Source organism: Centruroides sculpturatus, unplaced genomic scaffold (genome assembly GCF_000671375.1).
Source record: "Centruroides sculpturatus isolate CEXI.00-Female unplaced genomic scaffold, Cexi_2.0 scaffold992, whole genome shotgun sequence".
Lineage (NCBI taxonomy): Eukaryota > Metazoa > Arthropoda > Arachnida > Scorpiones > Buthidae > Centruroides > Centruroides sculpturatus.
In genome coordinates this window covers 4,045-24,329 of record NW_019385115.1, presented here as the reverse complement: position 1 = coordinate 24,329, position 20,285 = coordinate 4,045, and the positions used below count along the sequence as shown (strand labels likewise).

Sequence of the window (20,285 nt, the reverse complement as noted above, 5' to 3'; positions counted from 1 at the left end):
AAGTACTGTACATCTGTGAAAGACGGACGAAACGACCTCACAGGATCGGAGTCAGCTTTAATTTACATAAACGGCCGTTACTGATAATAATTGGGTAATTAGTAATACCGTGGGAGGAAATCCTCATTTAGGAGCGATAAAAAGTCTCGAGCATCCCAAGATAGTAGAAAGTTTCGGATTTTCGACATCCAATCCCGAATTTCCGGGCGTTCAACCGGGCGAAACTACACTAAAATTGGGTCGCCGAATAAACGGGTGCAGAAGGATTTTAGTGTGGTTTACGGGATAGGGACTACCTCGCTTCCTATTTCCGGTTATCCGAAACGAAAACGAAGTGGAGACGGATAACAGAGAGAAAGGGGAAAGGGGCGATCCCAAAGCGTTGATTTTTTTGGGTGGAAAACGGCGCGGGAAGGAAGAAAGGCCTAATTAAACGGTGCTGCAGAAGGCGCGTGGATGGCGGGAACGTTTCCAACACGATAAGTCGTATTCTAAAATTATCGTCAGCCCCGGTTCCTCCCCCGTGCCACAATGGCTGCCAAGTGGTAGAGGTGTGTGCGCGCGTACTGTACGTCGCAGCTCTGTCGTTGGGCCGAACAAAATCGCTTCTTTCTCACCAAAATAATCGGAACGGTAGCGGTATCGGCTGGGTATTCTGCCAATTACTTCCTCCAAAACTGTCCGTTTGATGTGGAAACGCCATTTTTCTACGAACGAAGTCGAGACGATCGTCGTCGTGCTTACGACACAACAAAAACCCGATAGACATCGCCCTCTTTTCTCTCCACTGCCATGCCCTACGTAAGTACCCTTCGTTTCTGTCTAATTAACATCAAAAAAGGCCCACCCGAGTAACTATTTTCCCACTCGAAATCGGCGAGAGAAACTTCCCGGCAAGTATAACCGAGAGGGGTCAATTTTTGACCTTTCGTAACCGGAAATTGTCGGTTTTCTGGTCGAATTGCCCCCATCGAAAATAATATCGGCTATTGGCAAAAATTCACCGAATTTCCTTCAGACGGTGGCTATAAACGCGATGGTCAATCGAAATCTGTAAGTGATCCGCACCGTCATTTGATAGCCATCTTTCCAATTAAAGTCTCGATTTCTATCGCTTCTCTTTAATTAAATTCAAATTTTCTTCCTTTCAATTGTCTCGATAACTGTTATTTTATATACAATTTTTTCAGAAATACGTTTTTGGGGGGGGCATAAAAAAAATTACTCATCGGGCGGTGACGCCAAGTCTTTGCGCGTCGTCGCTAACAAGATGAATTCGAATGACGGTACAGAAGATTCTCTACGAATTTCATCACCAAGTTTACTGTATTGTTTATAATGTAAAAATTAGGAAGAGTAGAGTATTACGAAATTAAATATTTGTTTATTTTTTAAAGTACTCCATTTGTAAACACATATACGAAGTAAAATATTTACTTATGAGCCTTCTCCAGTGTTTGAGGAAACACTAAATGCCATTGTAAACACGGGAAATCTAATTGTTTGAGGTTATAAAAAAAACCATTTTCAAGACTTCTAGTATTATACATTTTAACGATAGAACGAAAGTTTAGGGGGGTTTTAATTTGTTTTTTTATTTACTAGGGTAAGTCATATTGACATTGTTAACCTAGAAAGTGTTACAAACGTCACATAAGTCTGGAGTGGTGGAGCCGTACCAAATTCTGCAATTTGGCTAGTGTTTGACGTAAAAAATCACACTTCGGCAATTCGTGTGTAATGTGTCTTCTCCCGTAGACTCGAGAGTCGACAGGAGAAGTGGCATTTCCTCCGAAATAGGAGGAAAGACAGCTTAACGTTGTAATCCTCGATGACCTTTGTGTTGGATCTACACCCGACACTTAGTCACTTCTATTAAACGATTGGTGAAAACACCGGCTTCTTCCCCCGCGCGTCTTTTCGAGATTTCAAGGTCGTTCGAAAATTTGGCAAAGGCAACGGTGACGTAGTCCTCTTCGACAGTTCCACTATCTCAAAATAAACGACAAGCCGCGCCGACGTTCTGTGCGTTTGCTGCTGCCGCGGCGAGAAACTTGCAACCTTTCACATTATTATTGTTGCAACTTCCCTACTTATCTTCCCTTCCCCCCCCTCCTAGTTTGTATTGTTACGTAGAGGAAGAGGACGTTGCAGGAATTTCTAAGCGAAGAAAAAGTGGATGAATTCGGAATTAGGTCAGCGACCGAACAATCGACAATCTGCCACACGCTCCGACCTCATTCCTCTCTTTAAAGAATTTAGATCGCTCCCTCGGATCACGTGTTGGGAGGAGGATTAGTACCGAATAAACGAGGAATTGGGAGTGGGAGAGGATACTCTACAGTTTGATTGCAACATCCCAGTGTTTCCGTGGAGCCCAGGCAAATTTGAATTAGGAGACCTCACTTCGGAGGAGATTTTCTTACAGAAGATTGATTTGGGTCCCCCTATTTGGTGGTGGTGACATTTTGCCCGTAGGATAACGAGCCGTTGAACGCCCGATATTTGGGGTGACTGCACTTTTCCGGTGGTTTCGAGAAATAAAACTTTAGAAGAGAAAAATCGCCAAATTGCATTTTAGAAGGGATGGCCGCCGTATTTTTTTCTTTTTCTTATTTATATACGGAGCAACAAAAGCGAATCTCGGGTCGTCGACCCATTTGTACTAAATTGGCAGCTTGGCCGAGGTCGTAGAAATCCGCCCCTCACCTGCTTCTCTTACCTCTGTCACTCTTTAACACACTGGCAAAACAACGATGGAGGGGGGTAAGAAGAGATCCACCAAGGGTGTTCTTCGAGAATTATCCATCATTCTATGACCCTCGTAGGTGGGGTTTATGACAGAAAGGGATGAAAAGTAGAAGAGGAGGCGGAAGATGTTAATTTCTGATGGGGTATATTACGAGAAAAAAGGATGAGAAATAGAGGAAAAGATGTAGAAGGAGGGTGTTAATTTCTCATGGAAATATAAGGGGATTCTATGAGAGAAAGGGGTGAGAAATAGATGAAGGGGAGGAGATGGAGGAGGAGGAGGAGGAGGAGGAGGAGGAGGAGAAAGGTAATAATTTCTGACAGAGGATAGGTGATTTTAGGAGGGAAAAAATGAGAAATAGAGGAAAAGATAGAGAAGGAAGATGTTAATTTCTGACTAGAAATATTAGGGGTTTTTAGGAAGGAAAAAGATTCAAAATAGAGGAAGAGAGGAGGAGGAGGAAGATGTTAATTTCTCATGGAAATATAAGAGGATTTTAGGAGAGAAAGGGATGAGAAATAGAGGAAAAGGAGAAGATGGAGGGGGAGGAAGAAGGTGATAATTTTTGACGGGGATATTAAGGGATTTTAGGAAGAAAAGTGGTGAGAAATAAAGGAAGAGGAGGAGGAAAATGTAAATTTTCGACGAGGGGATGGTAGCCAAGATCCGAAAGTCTAGAGATTTGGGCCGAGCGGTCGCGTTCCAGACGCCCTTTCTATTTTTAAAATTGTCGAGTCGGATGTTGGCCGACAGAACTAAAACAAGGTTCGACCCGCTGCGCTCTTTGGCCAGTAGCACCGGACCGAATTTCGATTCCTGCACGAGCTGCGCACCCTTTCTGAAACACGTGTTTTTAAGAAGTGCTCCTAGAAAACGGGCCACCCCTCCCTTTCTAAGCTTAGTCTGCTCTGTTAATAGCCGGACGACTTACGTCACTTCCTGCGTTCAACCCAATTATATAGCAGATGAGTAAATAAATAAATAACGAGTTAAAGACGATTAGTTACGTCGATTTTCGCGAGTGACGACGAAAGTAATGAACGTTACGGAAAGATTTAACGTTACGATGATTCTTCGGGACACGTTCGTCTTTATTAAAATTGATATACGTAATTTTAATTGAAGCGTGTATTCACTTAATTAAGAATTTATAAGGTAAAAAACTGTCTTAAGCGGAACCTCCCTAAACCAGTAAAATTCGTAGAAACACTGCGGTTTATACAGGTTTTACTTGTACCAGTCGACCCCCATATAACACTGTTGATTATTCCGTTTTATATGAATTCCATGTTGTACGAGTCACTTAGATTTTACAAATATGTGTGCCGGGCTGTGAACGGCTCACGTATTTGTAAAATCTAAGTGACTCGTACAACACGGAATTCATATAAAACGGAACAATCAACAGTGTTATAGGGGGGGTCGACTTGTACCTACTTTTGCACCCCTCTGTGTATAGGCCTATATGAATTTTCTACAGCAAAATTTGATGAGTAAATGAGTCATAGAATCATTTCAGTGTAACAATTTGTCTATTTTTATAGTCTGAGATAACAATTTGATAGGTTCTAATTTAGAGAATGATGCTTTTAGGTCTATGACCTTCGCCAATGAGCGGAGTCAGTAACAATTAAATCAGACGAATTACAAAAAAGCCATGCCAATTATAAGGCAAAACTTTATTTGGGACTTCAGCAATCGATCATTTTGCAGTCCCCCCCCAAAAAAATAAATTGCAGCCCGGTATTCCGATGGCGTCACAATACTTAATTGTTACGTGTCTTTTTAAAATTACGTTAATTAAAACTCTTTGGATTTAATATATATTTAAGTTGGTAATTTAAACTTTTTCATCAGATAATCCTTGTTACTTCTAAACATAAACGTCGTAGACACTACGTCTATGGATTCCAGACGGTACGTCTGTGTGTCTTTTACAAGCAGATTACGTAGAAATGTTGCGAAATTCCATTTCGTATGCAATTTGTTTATTAAATAATAAAAAAAAAAACGTCGTAAAGTGTATCTATACTTCAATTTCTTATTCCTCTTCTTCACTATTTTTCATTCCTCGTCAAATTTAATAAAACGTCTCGGAAGGAACAATACTTTACTATTGTTCGTTCGTAACGATGAAATTGTCTAAATCTCGCTTTAACGACGGTTTTTCGTAATAGAATTCTGATTTTACGACGTTTCTATGAGTTAGAATCTCGCTTTTAGGAATCTTTTACGCGCTAGAAACCCGCTTTTACCCATCAGAAGCCCGCTTTTACGTGTTATAATATCGTTTTTACGTGTTAAAACCCGGGTCTTATGACGTTTCTACGCGTTAGAAAACGCTTTTACGACACTTCTACACATTAAAAGCCCGCTTTTAGGAATCTTTTACGCGCTAAAAACCCGCTTTTACGCATTATAAGCCCGCTTTTACGTGTTATAATATCGTTTTTATGTGTTAAAACCCGGGTCTTATGACGCTTCTACGCGTTAGAAAACGCTTTTACGACACTTCTACACATTAAAAGCGCGCTTTTAGGAATCTTTTACGCGCTAGAAACCCACTTTTACGCATTAGAAGCCCGCTTTTACGTGTTCAAATCTAGCTTTTACGACGCTTCTACGCGTTAGAACCTCTCTTTTCGGAATCTTTTACGCGTTAGAACCCCGATTTTACGACTCTTCTACGCTTTAAAATCACACTTTTACGATTCTTTCACGCGTAGAACCCAGCTTTTACGACTTAATCGATTCTCATAAAACTGTCGTAAATCGTGTCGTAATTTACTATAGATTTTGTGTGAAAAATAACAGGAAAAAAAAGACACGATCAAAAAATTTAGTCGTAAAAGCGGGAGGAGGGGTTGTAAAAGCACCGTATAAGTTCTAAACAAAGAAACTTCTAGTGACCACACGTAAGAAATTTGGCAAGTTAAATCGATGCCAAGTAAACACAGAAATCTCGATTTATTTCTATTTTTAGCGCATAATCATTCGAGTGTTTTCTATTCCGAATCATTTTATATAAATAAAATGTATCTAAATATAAAACAGCGTATATAATTAAGCTTTCTAGATTCACAGTAGACTAAAATTCTACCTACTAAATGTCGTATATTCCTGTATCCACGCTTCGGGTACTGTAATTCAATCAAGTGTACTGTACTGTACATAACACACGATTCACGTACCTCTGACACGAAAATTCTTTTTGTGTTTTTACTTTCCCTACTTTTATACAAAACAGAGGAAAATTCCTCAATATTTTTTACATTTTTTTTGTAATAGAGGACCTTTAAACGTAGAGAAATGCAAGCGAATTTAGGGGTATTTCTGTACGTTTGTGTGTGGGGGGCACATCTTTAAACTTTAATAACTCTTGTGCCTTTTGTCGTAAATTTATGAAATTTTGTAGGGAGATGTGTGTATTAGGGGGAAATGTTTCTACGAAATTTCAGGAAAATCGGTTTATTATTAGGGAAGAAAACAGATAAAGAAGTGATCAACAACAACGTTTTCATCCATTACGAAAGTTCGAAACGATTGATTTTATTTTTAATATTTACTTAGAATGTTTTATTTTTAAATAAATACAAAATATTTTGCCTAACACTTGCAAAATATTTATTTAACTTCTATTTATCTGTTGATATTCAATTGTTGTTATTTAAACTTCTCTGTTATTCTATCATTGGAGGTTGATCATTATCTCTGATGTGAAATTTTACAAAGAAATTATTATATTATGACATGGTCACAATGCAGGGTTATATTTTTAATTTATTTAATATAAAATATATGTTCGCCGCATCAAATTAATAGTGGCTTGCCCCTGTACATCATACTTTTCCTGTAAGCAGTAGAGTCGTCTATCTATTTCCTTTCTTAGGAAAACATTTGAATTGAAATAACGTGACTTCAAATACAAACTAGACGATTGTATATAGTTAATCTGGGCCTCATGACCCTATGCTTTCGATCACTGGTCTCAATTTTCGTCTATCTAACTCTGTTCTCAAGATTAAGGAAGGACAGACAGACAGTATGGGATTTATAGGTCTTCAAATTGTAGCCCAAAAAATCTAGCAACGAGTTGCCTGTTTTTCCTGGAAAACTAGTTAAAATTGCGAGTGGCCCCACCTGTTATTTATCTGAAATTTTTATTAAAATATACTCATTATTAAATGCTAATAATGAGTAAAACCTTCATTAAGTCGAACCCCTCTATCTCTCTACTCCCTCGATCTTTAACCACCAAAACATAACATTATCAAGGCCCCTAATACGCAAACTACCCTGCAAAATTTTATAAATTTTTGACAAAAAGCACGGGAGTTATTGATCTTCGAAGAGAGTGAACAAAATGGCACCCTCCCCCATTCATACATATAGAAAAATCTCCGAATTTTTTTGAATTTCTCCACGTATCAAGGTCTCCCGAGTCCGAAAATGTAAAAATTTTGGGGGTCATTTGGAGAAATCAGGTGTCGAGCATGCAAAGTTTCATTGTGATGGGTGCAATCTTTTTGTAGTGTAGCAGTTCGATTAATCGGTGTCGTAGACAAAATTCATTAGGGTCTAACGTCCCCTTTATCTAGTTGGCACGACAAATGAATGATGTCTAGTCTATTTCTATCGGGGGGCAATGTCGAAGACAGCGTGAAATTGTTCTACTTCCCGCCACCCTTGGCTCGCCATGAAATATTTCCCGAAAAAATAAGATATTCGTAGAGAATATATACTTCAAAATTGGGTGTCTTTCAAGGACAGAAAGGGGAGAGAATGCCTGGTCCATTTTTATATTGCTTACACTGATTCGACACCACTCTTATTTATGTAGATGAGCCTACGCGTCCTATGTTTGTTAACAGGTAAAATCTTGGCTACGATTTTCTTCTGAGTTTAAATTAACTTCAATTTGTTTATTTTCTATTCGTAAGAAATCGTGCCAGTTAAATTATCTGTCGTTTAATTTAAGGCACACTTTGACATTACGGCATCTAACGCATTCTTGACGATCTTCTAGCTCGCAATTAGGTACCAACGAGCTCGCACGCTTTGGTACCAACTTTGGTACCAACGAGCTCGCACGCTACGCTCGTTGGTACCAAAGTTTTCTTGCAATTGTTCCAGAATAGTGGCGTGTTATGCTATGGGCAAAAAGGACAGTTGCCTGGAGCAATTGTCCTTTTTCCCCACGAAATCTCCAGGCAATTGTCCTTTTTTCCACACGAAATTGTCCTGTTTTGCTCCAGGCAATTGTCCCTTTTTGCCAAATAGCGTAACGCACCACCGTCTCCGCTCGGGTATTGTCAAGCACTTTCCATCTATTCTCCACCCACGTCCACTTTTTTTTTTTTTTTAACAAACACTTCTTTTATTTGTAAAATCCTACAATTATATTTGTGTATTAACCTGTGTTAGACGTCGAGTAATATACAGTCCTATACAGTTCTCTCTATTCGCCTACGAATGTCCTTAAGTTTTATACACGTGTATATTTCCTCTTCGTATCGTATCTGCATAAAATAATTTCCTTTAATTAAAATTTTTAACGACTAATAAAACAATCGATTACACACATATCAAACACACAATGCTACCATTCATTTAATTATGTAATAATCGACTACCACACAAAAGATCTACTGTCAGAGAAAGATTTTCGTAATTCGTACAGTCAAAAATTCCTTAATTTATATAATTTTTCTTGTAACAATTAACTAGAGATTTGTATTGTATCATATGACAAGTTACACGGAATCCTCCCGTGTAAGGTTAGAGGTGTGAGGTGTTAAAAAAATAATTAATCGTACAGTACGTACAGAAATTACATTTAAAAAAAGTGTAAGTTGAAATTACGTAATCCAGTTATTTATAAACGAAACGTGTGGGTGAAAGAGGGATAGAGTAATTGTTTATTCTGGTGTAATCTCGGTTGTTTTCGTCGATTTTTAATAGAAAAATTATTTTATTTCGATTTCTGTATAATAATAATATTAATTTTACTTACAGAGACCGGGAGCTTACTCCTATGGAGGGAGAAATACAAATATATCCTCGGTATGTAACTTTATTGATTATACAATACTTAAGTGAGATATTTACTCGGTTATTCAGCCTAAGATGGAAGGGTTTATTTAAAATTGTAGCGAAATGTGCCCTGTTTTATCTTACATAAACCCTTCCACCTCTGTTATTTCGCTGTAAATGCCAACAAAGTAATATCTTGCTTGGGTAGATTACACTTTAGAATCTCAGATAACTTTAACTGGTTGCAATTTCTTACAGACTCCAAGTTACACGAAATATAGTGGAGGATTGTCACCTTCGGTAAAAAGTTACGGATCGAGTGCACCAACATGGAATCGATATTCTACGTCTAAGGATAAAAGTTATGGTGGTTCCGGTTACACTTCGGATTATAGTAAAGGAGGAGGTTACACTTCCGATTATGGGAAAACTGGTTACACGTCGGATTATCGAGGTTCCGGATATACTTCCGACTTCAACAAGGCAAGTCAAGATAGAAGGCCGAGTTATGGTACCGCTGCTAGTTACACGTCGAGAGCCAACTTTACTCCCAATTACAACTCTTACTCACGCTCTAGTAGTCGAGAGGATGCTAGTGAGAGGAGAGAATCCTTTTCCAGATCTAAGAGTCAGGATGGCCCAAATTTGGCTGACGAAGATAAGAAGGAAAAGGAAGAGGAAAAAACAGCATCCAAGTCGGAGGCAAATGCGAAATCTACTACTAATGAGAAGGTACCTGCTGATTTCTCATCCGAGTCTAGTGATTCGACCGAGGAAGAAAGCGAAGACGAAGGATTTCTAGTTTGTCGATCTACCTCACCTGGTCCTTTTGATACCAACAATGTTACTACTATATCTTCAGTTGTTTTCATTCAACGCCCTTCTCCTGGAAGTGGAAGTAAGATAGATGCCAGCACTCAAGTTGAAGCTAGTGATGCTTCATTCAAGCTGGAAAGGCAGAATTCCGGTTCTCGGCCAACATCAAATTATTTCGATAGATATTACAACAAATATACCAATCCTAGAGGTTACAGGAACAGAGAAACTACTGCTGTCAGGCCGACTACGTTGAACGTGCAACCGGATGCCAATAAAGAAACTGTTCTTTCGTCTCCAAATTCCAAATCTCCCAGTCAGTTAGGAATCGAAAACGATTCGGGGACTGCATTCTCACGAGACACTTCTCCAAATCCCACTCAAGAAAAAGAAAAGAGCGTCAACAAGGATTTTCGCAAGTCCGTACTCAACATGAACTTGGACGAGAAAGAACTAGAAGATTATCTGAAGAAGAAGGACGAAAAGGCCAAGAAAAAGTCGTCATCTTCTCTATCAACCGAAGCCAATGTAGAAAATGGCCAAGACGAGATCAGTCGTTTACCACGATCACCTTCCAGACCAAAGTGTGACGGAGCATTGAATAAGACTAATTCCAGGAGCAAGATGGTAGACGGTCCCGTAAAAAGAAGCGAATCAAAAGGCAAAATGGATGTTTCGAGGAGTAATTCTCACAATAAACTTTCTGCCAACGATAAGAGATATAAAGGAAGCAAAGATAATTTACTGGATGAAACGTCGAGAAACTCTTCCGCGGACTTGATGGATTCTCGAAGATCTACTCAAGATTCTTCATCTAGTGACGAATCTGAAGATTTGAATAGAAGCAGAACGTCTATGGCAGGTCGACCTAGAAGAAAATTAAGAAATTCTAGGGAAGATATTCTAGATGATGATAAAAGCCAAAGAGGAAGAGGTTCGAAAGAAAAGTTATTAGAAGAACTTCCTCCTAGACCGTCGGCTAAAGGATGTAAAGACGAGGAAAAAAGGGATTCCAAAATACCCATAGCTAGGAAACCTACGATGGAGCTTTATTCGTCTTCCCGAAACGCATCAAGAGACAAAATTCATGCGGATATTTCGCAGAGAAAAGATTCTTCTAGTTCTATTAGTTCCATACCAAGCAGCCCCGGGGAAACTAATGTGGTGTTTAATCTTCCTCTTCCCAAACGACAAAGTTCCAGCCGCCAAGTAATGGTTAATAACCTGAAAGATGCAGAAACTAGTGGACAAGAGGGTTCGGAAGAAGAATCGGATGAGAGTACAGAAACCGAAGAAGACAGCAAAAGAAATTCCAGGAAGACGTCCACGGATAACGAAAAAGACTTTTGTTCCGAGATATTCGGAAGAAATGCTTCACAATCGAGTTTTCAATCCAAACCTGTTGAAGAAGATCGGGATTTTGTGGGGGAGATATTCAGCAAAAGTCCTTCTTATGTTCGGAAAGGTAATGAAGAGAAGGAAATAAAAACAACCGTGACGAAAAGTTCGTCAGAATCTTCCCTGTCGTCCTCAGAAGAGAGCGAAACTGACGATGCTAACGAAATTATGAATAAAAATACATCGCAAGCAGAATCTTCCTCGAAAGACGAAGAAAAGGATTACGTAGGAGAGATATTTTCGAGAAGCCAATCATTTGTACGAAAACCAGGGATGAATTATTTGCAACAGAGAGAAGGAGTAAAAAAATCATCTTCTAGTGTGCCTCAAAAATTATCTGGAGATACCGAAAAGGATTCTACAGACGAAACCTCTTCTCAATCCTCCATCCAAAACTCAGAGGGAAACGATAGAGATTTCATTAATGAAATTTTTGGGAAGAGTAGCTCTTACGTCAGAAAACCGGGAATCAGCCAGAGTGAATTTATTGAGCAGATGGAAAACTTGAATAAAACTTCGTCCCAATCTTCTTTGAGGAAATCATCCGAAGAGAGTGAAAAAGACTTTATAGGTGAAATTTTTGGAAAAAATCAATCTTTCGTACGAAAACCCAATAGTACTCAGGCCGATTTGATCGAACAGATGCAGAGTCTTCAGCGAAGAACGTCGGAATCTCAAGAAAGTTCTCAATATCAAACTTCTACGGAGGAAGAGAAAGAATCGGATAGGAGAGAATCCACTTGCAGCGAGCTTAGCCAGAAAGAAGACGATTTACAGGGAACTAACAAGAATCCGGAAATTTTAGTAAGAGCTTGCTCTACCGATGACGACAAAGATTACGTGGCAGAAATATTTAGCGGAGGAGATTCGAGTGAGGAAGAAGAAACGGATTACGTTTCGGAAATATTCAGTGGAAGAAAATCGTTCGATTGTATTCCCAGATATAAAATGTATATGAATCAAACCGAAGATGAGACCGAAGGTGAAGAGATTACGGATTACGAAGCCACTGCCAATGAAGAAGGTACTACGACTAACGATGAAGGAGAAGAACCGGTAGCGGTATTTAATCTGAGCTTACCAAAAGATTCTTCAGTTCAGAAATCTCCTACTGTCATTCACATAAAAAATTCGGAAAACGACGAACTGCGTACTCCTACTCCTTGCAAAGCTGGTGCAAAACCAAAAAGCTCTAGCGAAGAGGAGGAAGAAGAGGAGGAAGAAGAAGAGGAGGAGGAGGAGGAAGAAGAAGAAAAAGTTGTAGAGAAAAAAGCCGAACCTTTAGAAGAAAAGATAAAAGGTAGGAGGAAATCTTCCGCATCCGAAAACGAAAAAGAAAGCAAACCTTCTTCAGTGTCATCGTCCAGGAGGTCGTCAAAAAATTTGGGAGATAGCGAAGATTCGGATTTTAAGAGAAGAGGCAGCGCGAATAAATTCATTGGAGATCTGAAAAATATAGATTCACTACTGCTGGGTGGAGACGGTAAAGAACCGGAAACTTTCGAAGACTTTGAAGACAGATACGAACAAGAAAAGGTAACGGTAATACCAGCTACAACCGACGAAGAATCTGATAACGAGAAGAAGGAAACAGCGAAGAATAATTTAACTCTGTTTATCGGGAAATTTCAAGACATCGACGAGATGCTAGGTAGTCCTTCACCAGTTAGTCCCGGTACGGGTCAGTTAGCCAGTCCAAGTGTAAAGGATCCGTTCAGCTTCAAGAAATCATCCGAGAAGACGAAAACTGCCAAAAAAGACAAGGCAGCAGAAGATAGTGATAGCAGCACCAGCGCTTTGGAAGAAGTAGAAGCATCGGCAGTCAAGGTTCACGAATCTAAACCTCAAAAGCCCCAATTGGAATCCTACACGGAAGAAATAGATTCGAGCGCTGTCAGAATTCGAGGGGGCAAGGCCATGAATCCTCAACTTCACCATTATACAGAAGAGATCGATTCGGGGGCAGTCAGAATAAGGAAACCTCAAGCTATGTACGGGCAGATACTGAAGAGTCCGAAGCAAAAGGTGAGTCTGCAATTTGTTTTAATTTAACCAGAATTAACGAAATGATCGATTATTTACACTATCTAAATAACAGCAGACAAAACTAGTGATTGTTTTTTGGATGGTTCCAGCTATTGTTCATACGTTTCCCGTTGTCTGTCTTGATGAGAGTGTTGAGGTCTTCGTAGGTTATGCAGTGAGTAATGTTTGAATTGTATGGCCTACTTTTGAGCTAGTTTGTTAGCTTGTTCGTTGATGGAGATGCCTTTATGTGCCGCTATCCATACGAGCTTGGCATGCTGCCTGAAGGAAGTAATATGCCATCTTTCAGGCAATAAAGGATTGACTGAAGGATGGCATATAGCTCTTAAAATAGGATAAATGGTTTTTCTTGTGTTCAAAGCGACACTACATACAGGGATGCCACCCGGGAGGACTTTCTACAGGAAACTGGGCACTATTTACGTGTTACAAACGTAAAGAAAACCCAGAAAGTTCCACGTGACCAGCCCGTTGGCCAGTTTTTTATACCTTACAATGTATACCTTGTACTGTATACATTATACGCTTAGTCACAACACAGTTTTTGCCTATTATGGTATCTTCGGGCAATGATAGGCCCTCTGTATAATTAATATGTGAAAAATCGTATTTATTTCTTTGCACAGGTACGGTATAAATCGAAACAGAAAGTAAACAAAACCTTCGCATATAGTGTATAAATATTAATTGCTGGCTTAGAAAAATACTGTATTTTGACTGTTTCTATAGATCGACTTTAAGAACGCCAAACGGTATCCGAATACACTAAATACAGTCGACCCCCCTATAACACTGTTGATAATTCCGTTTTATATAAATTCCATGTTGTACGAGTCACTTAGATTTTACAAATACGTGAGCCGTCACAACCCGGCACACGTATTTGTAAAATCTAAGTGACTCGTACAACATGGAATTCATATAAAACGGAATTATTAACAGTGTTATAGGGGGGGGTCAACTGTAATATCCAAACAAACGAAACGTTACACATTTACTCGAAATTAAATCTAAAAAATAATTTTATTTGTTAATTTTATTCGTCGCAAGATGTCGCTTACGTCTACTATCGCGACATGTGTGCGAAGGTAGCGTTTTATCGCTTTGAGTTTCAATGATATTCTGACGTCATCGCTAATCCTCCAATGATTATTTCGGAAATTTTTTCAGCCAATTATTTCGTCAAAACTGACGCGCTTTAACGTCATCCTGACGTCAATATCGGGCAGTTTTTGGCACCAGTCGTTCGATATTTTCTGTCTAACAGAAGAAAAATAAAAATAATAATAATAATAACTTACTAGAATTGTATTTTTATTAAAACTTAAACCTTATTTATCATAAAAATTTTAATAATTGATTAGTTTTTAAATAAAAAAAAATTTCAAATATTTTATTAAAATAATCTTTTTTTTTTTCTAAATTCTGTTGTATTTTATTTTTTTAACACAAGATTTGGCAAGGATTCTGCTGTCATTGAAATCCTTTCTTGTTTTCGACTCTCCAAATTTAACTGTTCTTTTTTTAAAGCCATTTTTCTATTTGATAAATGTATAAATTACCTTCCTTTACCCAGATATATCCCTTGTGTTTACTCGAGTTTTTAAATAAATAAATAGTTGACATTTTATTCCATTACACCAAGTTCTGTGTTTTACACATTACTGTACATACGTTACTGAGAAATCCGTGTAAAAAACCTATTAGAAATGTTATTGACAGTGTGGGAAAATGGAAGATTTGTTCAAGGCCTTACAAACACTAAAAATAATACTAAAAACCCAATTAATATAATGGCCGATCGCTTAAGATGTCAGCCTACTGCTGTAAAGACCCCGAACGGGTCTAAAAGCTCTAAGAAGTTTTTCGGGGATGATCCGTCCATCTGTAATCAGCCAACCCTTGTGGGCCTCGGGCATCGTCCGTCACCACTCGGTATCTAATTGGTGGGCTTGGTGTTTTATTTGATGGACAATAACTTGTCGATTGTAGCGCCGCGAAACTAGATCGCGTGTATTTAACATTGCATTTAGATTTTGAGCAAATTAATTTACTTTTAAATACTGTAATATTTAAAATATTAGCGTGCTTCGTATTTCTGGACACGTATGATTCGATATATCGTGATCCCCCGTTATTACGAGCCAATCGTTTGGTAGAAAACAATCGTTCGACCGCCGTCGTAAATCGAACCCTAGTTTTTCTCAGTGTTATTATCAAGAATTAAGGCTCTATTCCCTGAAATTTAATTATCCAAGATGCTACTACTACTACTACTAATAATAATAATAGAAAATTTATACTAGTCGTAAAAGCGGGGTGGTAAGATAAACAGAAACGAAGCATAGATCTACTGCTAAAAGTTGACTTAATTAGGTAATACACCAGCTTTTTTTGTCTTGTTTGGGTTGTGAAATGAATTAATTGCGGTAATATTTTATTATTATTATTCGATAAATTTGAAAATTTTTCATCATAAATTAATTACAGTGATTAATGTAGTATCGAAAACTAACGTTATTAATTTCCTTAATTTACAGTATTCATTATTTATCATAAGGAAACAAATCATTTATTATTAATAACTGTCTAAAGAATGTTTGTAAAGAGGATTTTTTTTCGTTTTACATTAAAGAAAATGACTGTATTCTCTTATGTGTTGAGAGAAATCTAGAGAATAGTCGTAAAGTGAGTCGTGTTATGCATTATTATTAGGTCTATGGGCAAGTTAATAGAGATGAATAAGCAAGCCAATGACATTGTTCATTTTATTTAAAACGGACTCTGCATTGGCTTCCTTATTCAGTTCTATTTAAAGCCGCTTTATCACTGTATAACCAAGATCGCAGCTCTTTTATTGAGGCTCTCTATTCCTCACCTATCTATACACATACGAAGTACAGTTTCAATACAGGATGCGGCTCTGATACCTCCTTATCTGATGACCTTTTCCAATTTCTGATGGTTCCTATCGTGAGAAGGATTGCTCGGTACTGCTGTGTAATAACACAGGCGGGTACTGACAAAAATACAACGTTTTTCAGTCAAAAAACGAAGGGTTAAAGTCATCGGTCGTAAAGCGGGGGACATCTTTTTTAGATTCGCTCGTTTTCCAAAATGAATGTTTTAATTCGTAATCGTTCGATCTTCTTTACTAATAACATAGGAATTTTTATAAATGTCAGACGGGGAGGACTTTATCCATTATTCGATAGTAATTTCTCACGTCACGTATAAATTGAACCGGTCACGCATATCGGGGATTACTAAGTATTTAATAAATCATACGAGATGAATTACAGGCAATAACACTAATAAAAAGCTCGTTAATCACAATTAGAATCGTTGTAAATAATTAATCTCAATCTCTTTCGTCGTCATTCTCGTTTAATTAATTACTTAAGGTCACGACCATTCGATAGACGATACCAGCGCCCTCTCTCCGTCCCGTTTCTTATTAGTCCATGCTTTTTTTTTGGCAGCTGCCACTTTCGACAGAGTGTCGAGTAGCGAGCGACATTTGCCAGAAACAATAATAAACTAGCGATTATCGCTGTTAGTTTGTCACAATTATGCGAAATTTTGGCAAGAAATCGCGACTTTCATCGCTTACAGGTTAGATCAAAACATGACACAGCCTATTCTATGGGACCTAACCGACCCCTAACTTAACCGACCCCTATTTAGGTGTTACTAACTCGAAAAACTCCACGTGACCAGGCGTGAATCCACGACCAACTACCATTGTTCAGTGGTTTTATCTACTCGACCGGCTACACTAGGGCCCAACACTGTGGGTCCTCGTAAACAGAGCCATCCAGAGCCTGGGGAAAAAATATATATATATATTAGGAGCCATACAACAAATTAAATTATTATATTAAAGCAGAGGAAGTAAACTGAGCCTATAATTCCTCTGGACCCAAGCAATTTGCTCTATTTTTTGCCCTCTCCTCTGGGTGTCCTTGCGTAAAAATGCCATTTAAATTTACATTTGGACAATCCTTTATCCCACCCACGACTTGGAGAATTATCCATTAATAATAGAAACGTTTTGCCATTAAATTAACGAGAAGTATTGTATTGCATGTACAGTACAGTACACTATGTACAGTACTTGTATAAATTTGCATAATACATCCCTCTCTTATGTCCTAAATAGACCGACCTCCTGTGTTATTACATAGCTAATAACAATACTCAATAGGAACTAGCCTATGTTACTGGCATTAAGAGTATAGTGTTTGCAGGAACCAGTTCGGTCGTAAAACGAGGTTTAATTATTTAAATTTTGTTTACACGTATTTACGCGATATAAGATTGATCTAATAACCAAATGCACCGGTATATTTACAGACTGTGAATATAGTGGTTAAATACCAAGAGGCCAACAAAAAGATACGGCGTTTGGTACAGACGTTATAAAGTGGTCGTAAAGCGAGCGGTCGTAAAACGAATCTACTGTATGTGTCCGGCATTGCTGGGGCTTTTGAGGGGGTGGAAATTGATGAGGTTGGGTGGGGAGAGGGTGATAAAAACAATAGGAAATTGTAATAATGAAACTGCAAAACACAAATTAAGAGGGGTGAACTTTAGGGTAATTGGGGGTGTACCACACAGTGTTTTTTCTAGGGTGTCGAAGAATGTTGGTGCCAAATTTGGTGCGCTTGAACGATATAGAGCCCCTCACCTAATACGTATAGGCGAATTTATTATTATAACTTATACAAATAAATATGGACGTATAATAGAATATCGTACTCTATAAATATTCATTTAGTATAAATTTTGTTATATGAAAATATAAAGTTATGTGGACGGAATTCCGTTTGGGAATCTGATAATTAAGTTCCTGCCTTGGTGAAGTGAAAATAGTAATATTAAAATACAATTGTATGGCGTAAAATCGTGACAAAAATTAATATATTTCCCAAGCAAATGTGAGAAGATAAAATAAAACAGGTACACTCGTATTTCGGGGAAATTTTTACCATCGTTTCGTCACACTTCATGCATTTCCTCCCTTCCCCCGATTCGTCACTCGTTAAATTCAAATATTTATATATATTTTTCCCAAAATATTTACCTATATTAATAATAACTAAATAACGATTAAAAAGTGACGAAACGACGAAGTTATGGCGACAAATTTGTATTGTTTTTTTATGCGCAAAGACTGAATTTTTGCCTTTGTTTCTGTAATACGTGCTGCAGACAACCGCGCAGGTAGTTTAGGTAACCGCTAACTCGCCCTCCTAGAAGATAATGACCTTCTACTTTTCTAGAACTCGCCGGAAATTGCGGCCGGCTCCACTTCCGGTTTATCGTTACCCTTACCTCCGACGCAGCGTCATCTATATGAATGTGTAGTATTTACTCGCGGGCAATCGTCGCACCCCTCTTCTCTCTCGCGCGATTCTTCTCGGCTTCCGTTTCCTCCTTTAAATAGGAAACTTCGGGATAAAGATTCGAATCCGACGAACGAATTTCCCGCCCGCGACGTCATCGCTAACCAGTGCGCATGCTCCCCGAGTCTCTCACCCACCGGCCAGACGTCGGGAGAGGACGTCGCGGGCGCGTCAGAGCCCCGCACGTAACATGGCGACTTTAACGTGTCGAGTGCAATACCTGAACGACATAGACCCTTTTAACGACTGCACTCCCTTCCCTCAACCTTCCAGACCTCCTCTTTTTTCTTTCGTGGTCAACATTCCTCTCGTCAACCAGATGACGGGCGTTCACCGATTGCTCAGGCCTCCTCACAAAGTAAGTCACCGGGGGTGCTCCCTCGCGACGGGTCTCCGGGATCTTTCGTGTTTTTTCTTCTTTTTTTTTCTTTTTTTTTCCCTAAAATCGAATAGAAGTGACGAGGAGAATCTTCCCTAAGTTTCATACGTCATCCAGGTACAGCATCCCGCTTTTATTATTCGTACAATGGGCTAATTTCGCGCCTTCTACGCGCGCGACACGTAAGCGAAGCGACAGCGCGAAAGCGAAGAAGCGGCTATCGAGCTCTCTCTCTCTCTCTATCACTCGAAAAATCGAACAAAGACAAAGCTTGTCTCGTATTTAATTACCTCGAAGAATTAACGAAGGTTCGAATCTTTACGAACGGCGCAACGCTCGAAAAGTTCTGGCGTCGAGCCACGCGACGCGACGCGATCTTATTTCATAAATAACACGTTTATGTATTAATTTTAAGCCATAAATTTGTAATTTTCAGCTAGACGACTGCACCTTGCAAGTATACAAGTACAACGAGTCGGAGAAGGACTATGGCAACTATCTGGACTTGGAGTCGACGATCGACGAACAAGCCGAAGAGTTCGATGGGATCCAAGACAAGTGAGTCTTTTCTTTATATTTTTTCTTTTTCTTTCTTTCTCTTCCGCATCTTCCCACCCCCTTATCTTCTCCGTAAACCCAAAAGACCGGTTCCAAGTCCGGATCTGGGTCGAATCCCGAAGGACTCGTCCCCCCCGTCAGAATTTAATTCCGAGGGGGAGATGACTCTAGTATTTTATTACGTCAGAAAACAAGTAACGGAGGTATTACAGATTAATAATTAATACGAAAAAGGGTTCCTGTTATAAAATTACATGCAAAAATTCAAAAATTCGTACAGGTATATGAAGAATTTTTCCTTAAAATTGCCAAATCCACTTAGGAATTTTGTGGGGAAAACACTTAAAAATCACTTTTACTGATGAATTCGCATTGTTTTTAATGGAATTCGGGAACCTCCTTTGTATTTTGAACTCTCGTTCTTTCCGTTTACGACCTTCTTGTTTACGACTGTTTCGCGGTAAACAGGAACGAAACGGTATGTTAAACAGGAAACGAATTTCTTCAGCCTGTCTAATAATGCAAATATCGATGGAGAAGTGAAGAATTACGACTAGGAACCGGATGTGACGAAAAAAAGAAATGAACTTCGACCTCACCCCCTCGGTCTCACCGTTCGTTGTTCCTTTTCCGTTCTCCAGTGTGTTTATACTTGAAATTTATACATTTACTTTAATTATTCCTTACACGCCGCTGCAAAAAAAAAAAAAAAAAAAAAAAAAGGTAGTGTTTTTAGGAACTTCCGCGTTATATCCAGGGGTGGTAATTTTACGCGTGCACAAAGTTCGATCGGTTTCCAAGCAGAAAATGCGCATACGGAAGAGACTTTTGGTAATACGAGATTTTAATGCATGGCAAGGGATCGATTTCTCGGTGGGCGAATCTCTTATTCGAT

At 38.8% G+C, this 20,285-nt stretch overlaps 1 protein-coding gene across 1 annotated transcript; it reads left to right on the top strand.

The window, feature by feature from the left end:
• Window positions 1-535: 535 nt before the first annotated feature.
• On the top strand, window positions 536-19,509 carry LOC111634991 (transcriptional regulator ATRX-like). The gene is made up of 4 exons (XM_023379834.1): window positions 536-801; window positions 8,768-8,815; window positions 9,044-13,024; window positions 19,269-19,509. The coding sequence occupies exons 1-4, from the start codon at window positions 793-795 to the stop codon at window positions 19,392-19,394; spliced, it is 4,164 nt and encodes a 1,387-aa protein (XP_023235602.1). The 5' UTR covers window positions 536-792; the 3' UTR covers window positions 19,395-19,509.
• Window positions 19,510-20,285: the final 776 nt, after the last annotated feature.

Bases quoted from the DNA above. Each gene is read 5' to 3' on its own strand.
- LOC111634991 (XM_023379834.1), top strand. The intron at 8,816-9,043 runs GTATGTAACTTT...AATTTCTTACAG, and splicing joins GAAATACAAATATATCCTCG to ACTCCAAGTTACACGAAATA. The intron at 13,025-19,268 runs GTGAGTCTGCAA...TGTAATTTTCAG, and splicing joins TGAAGAGTCCGAAGCAAAAG to CTAGACGACTGCACCTTGCA.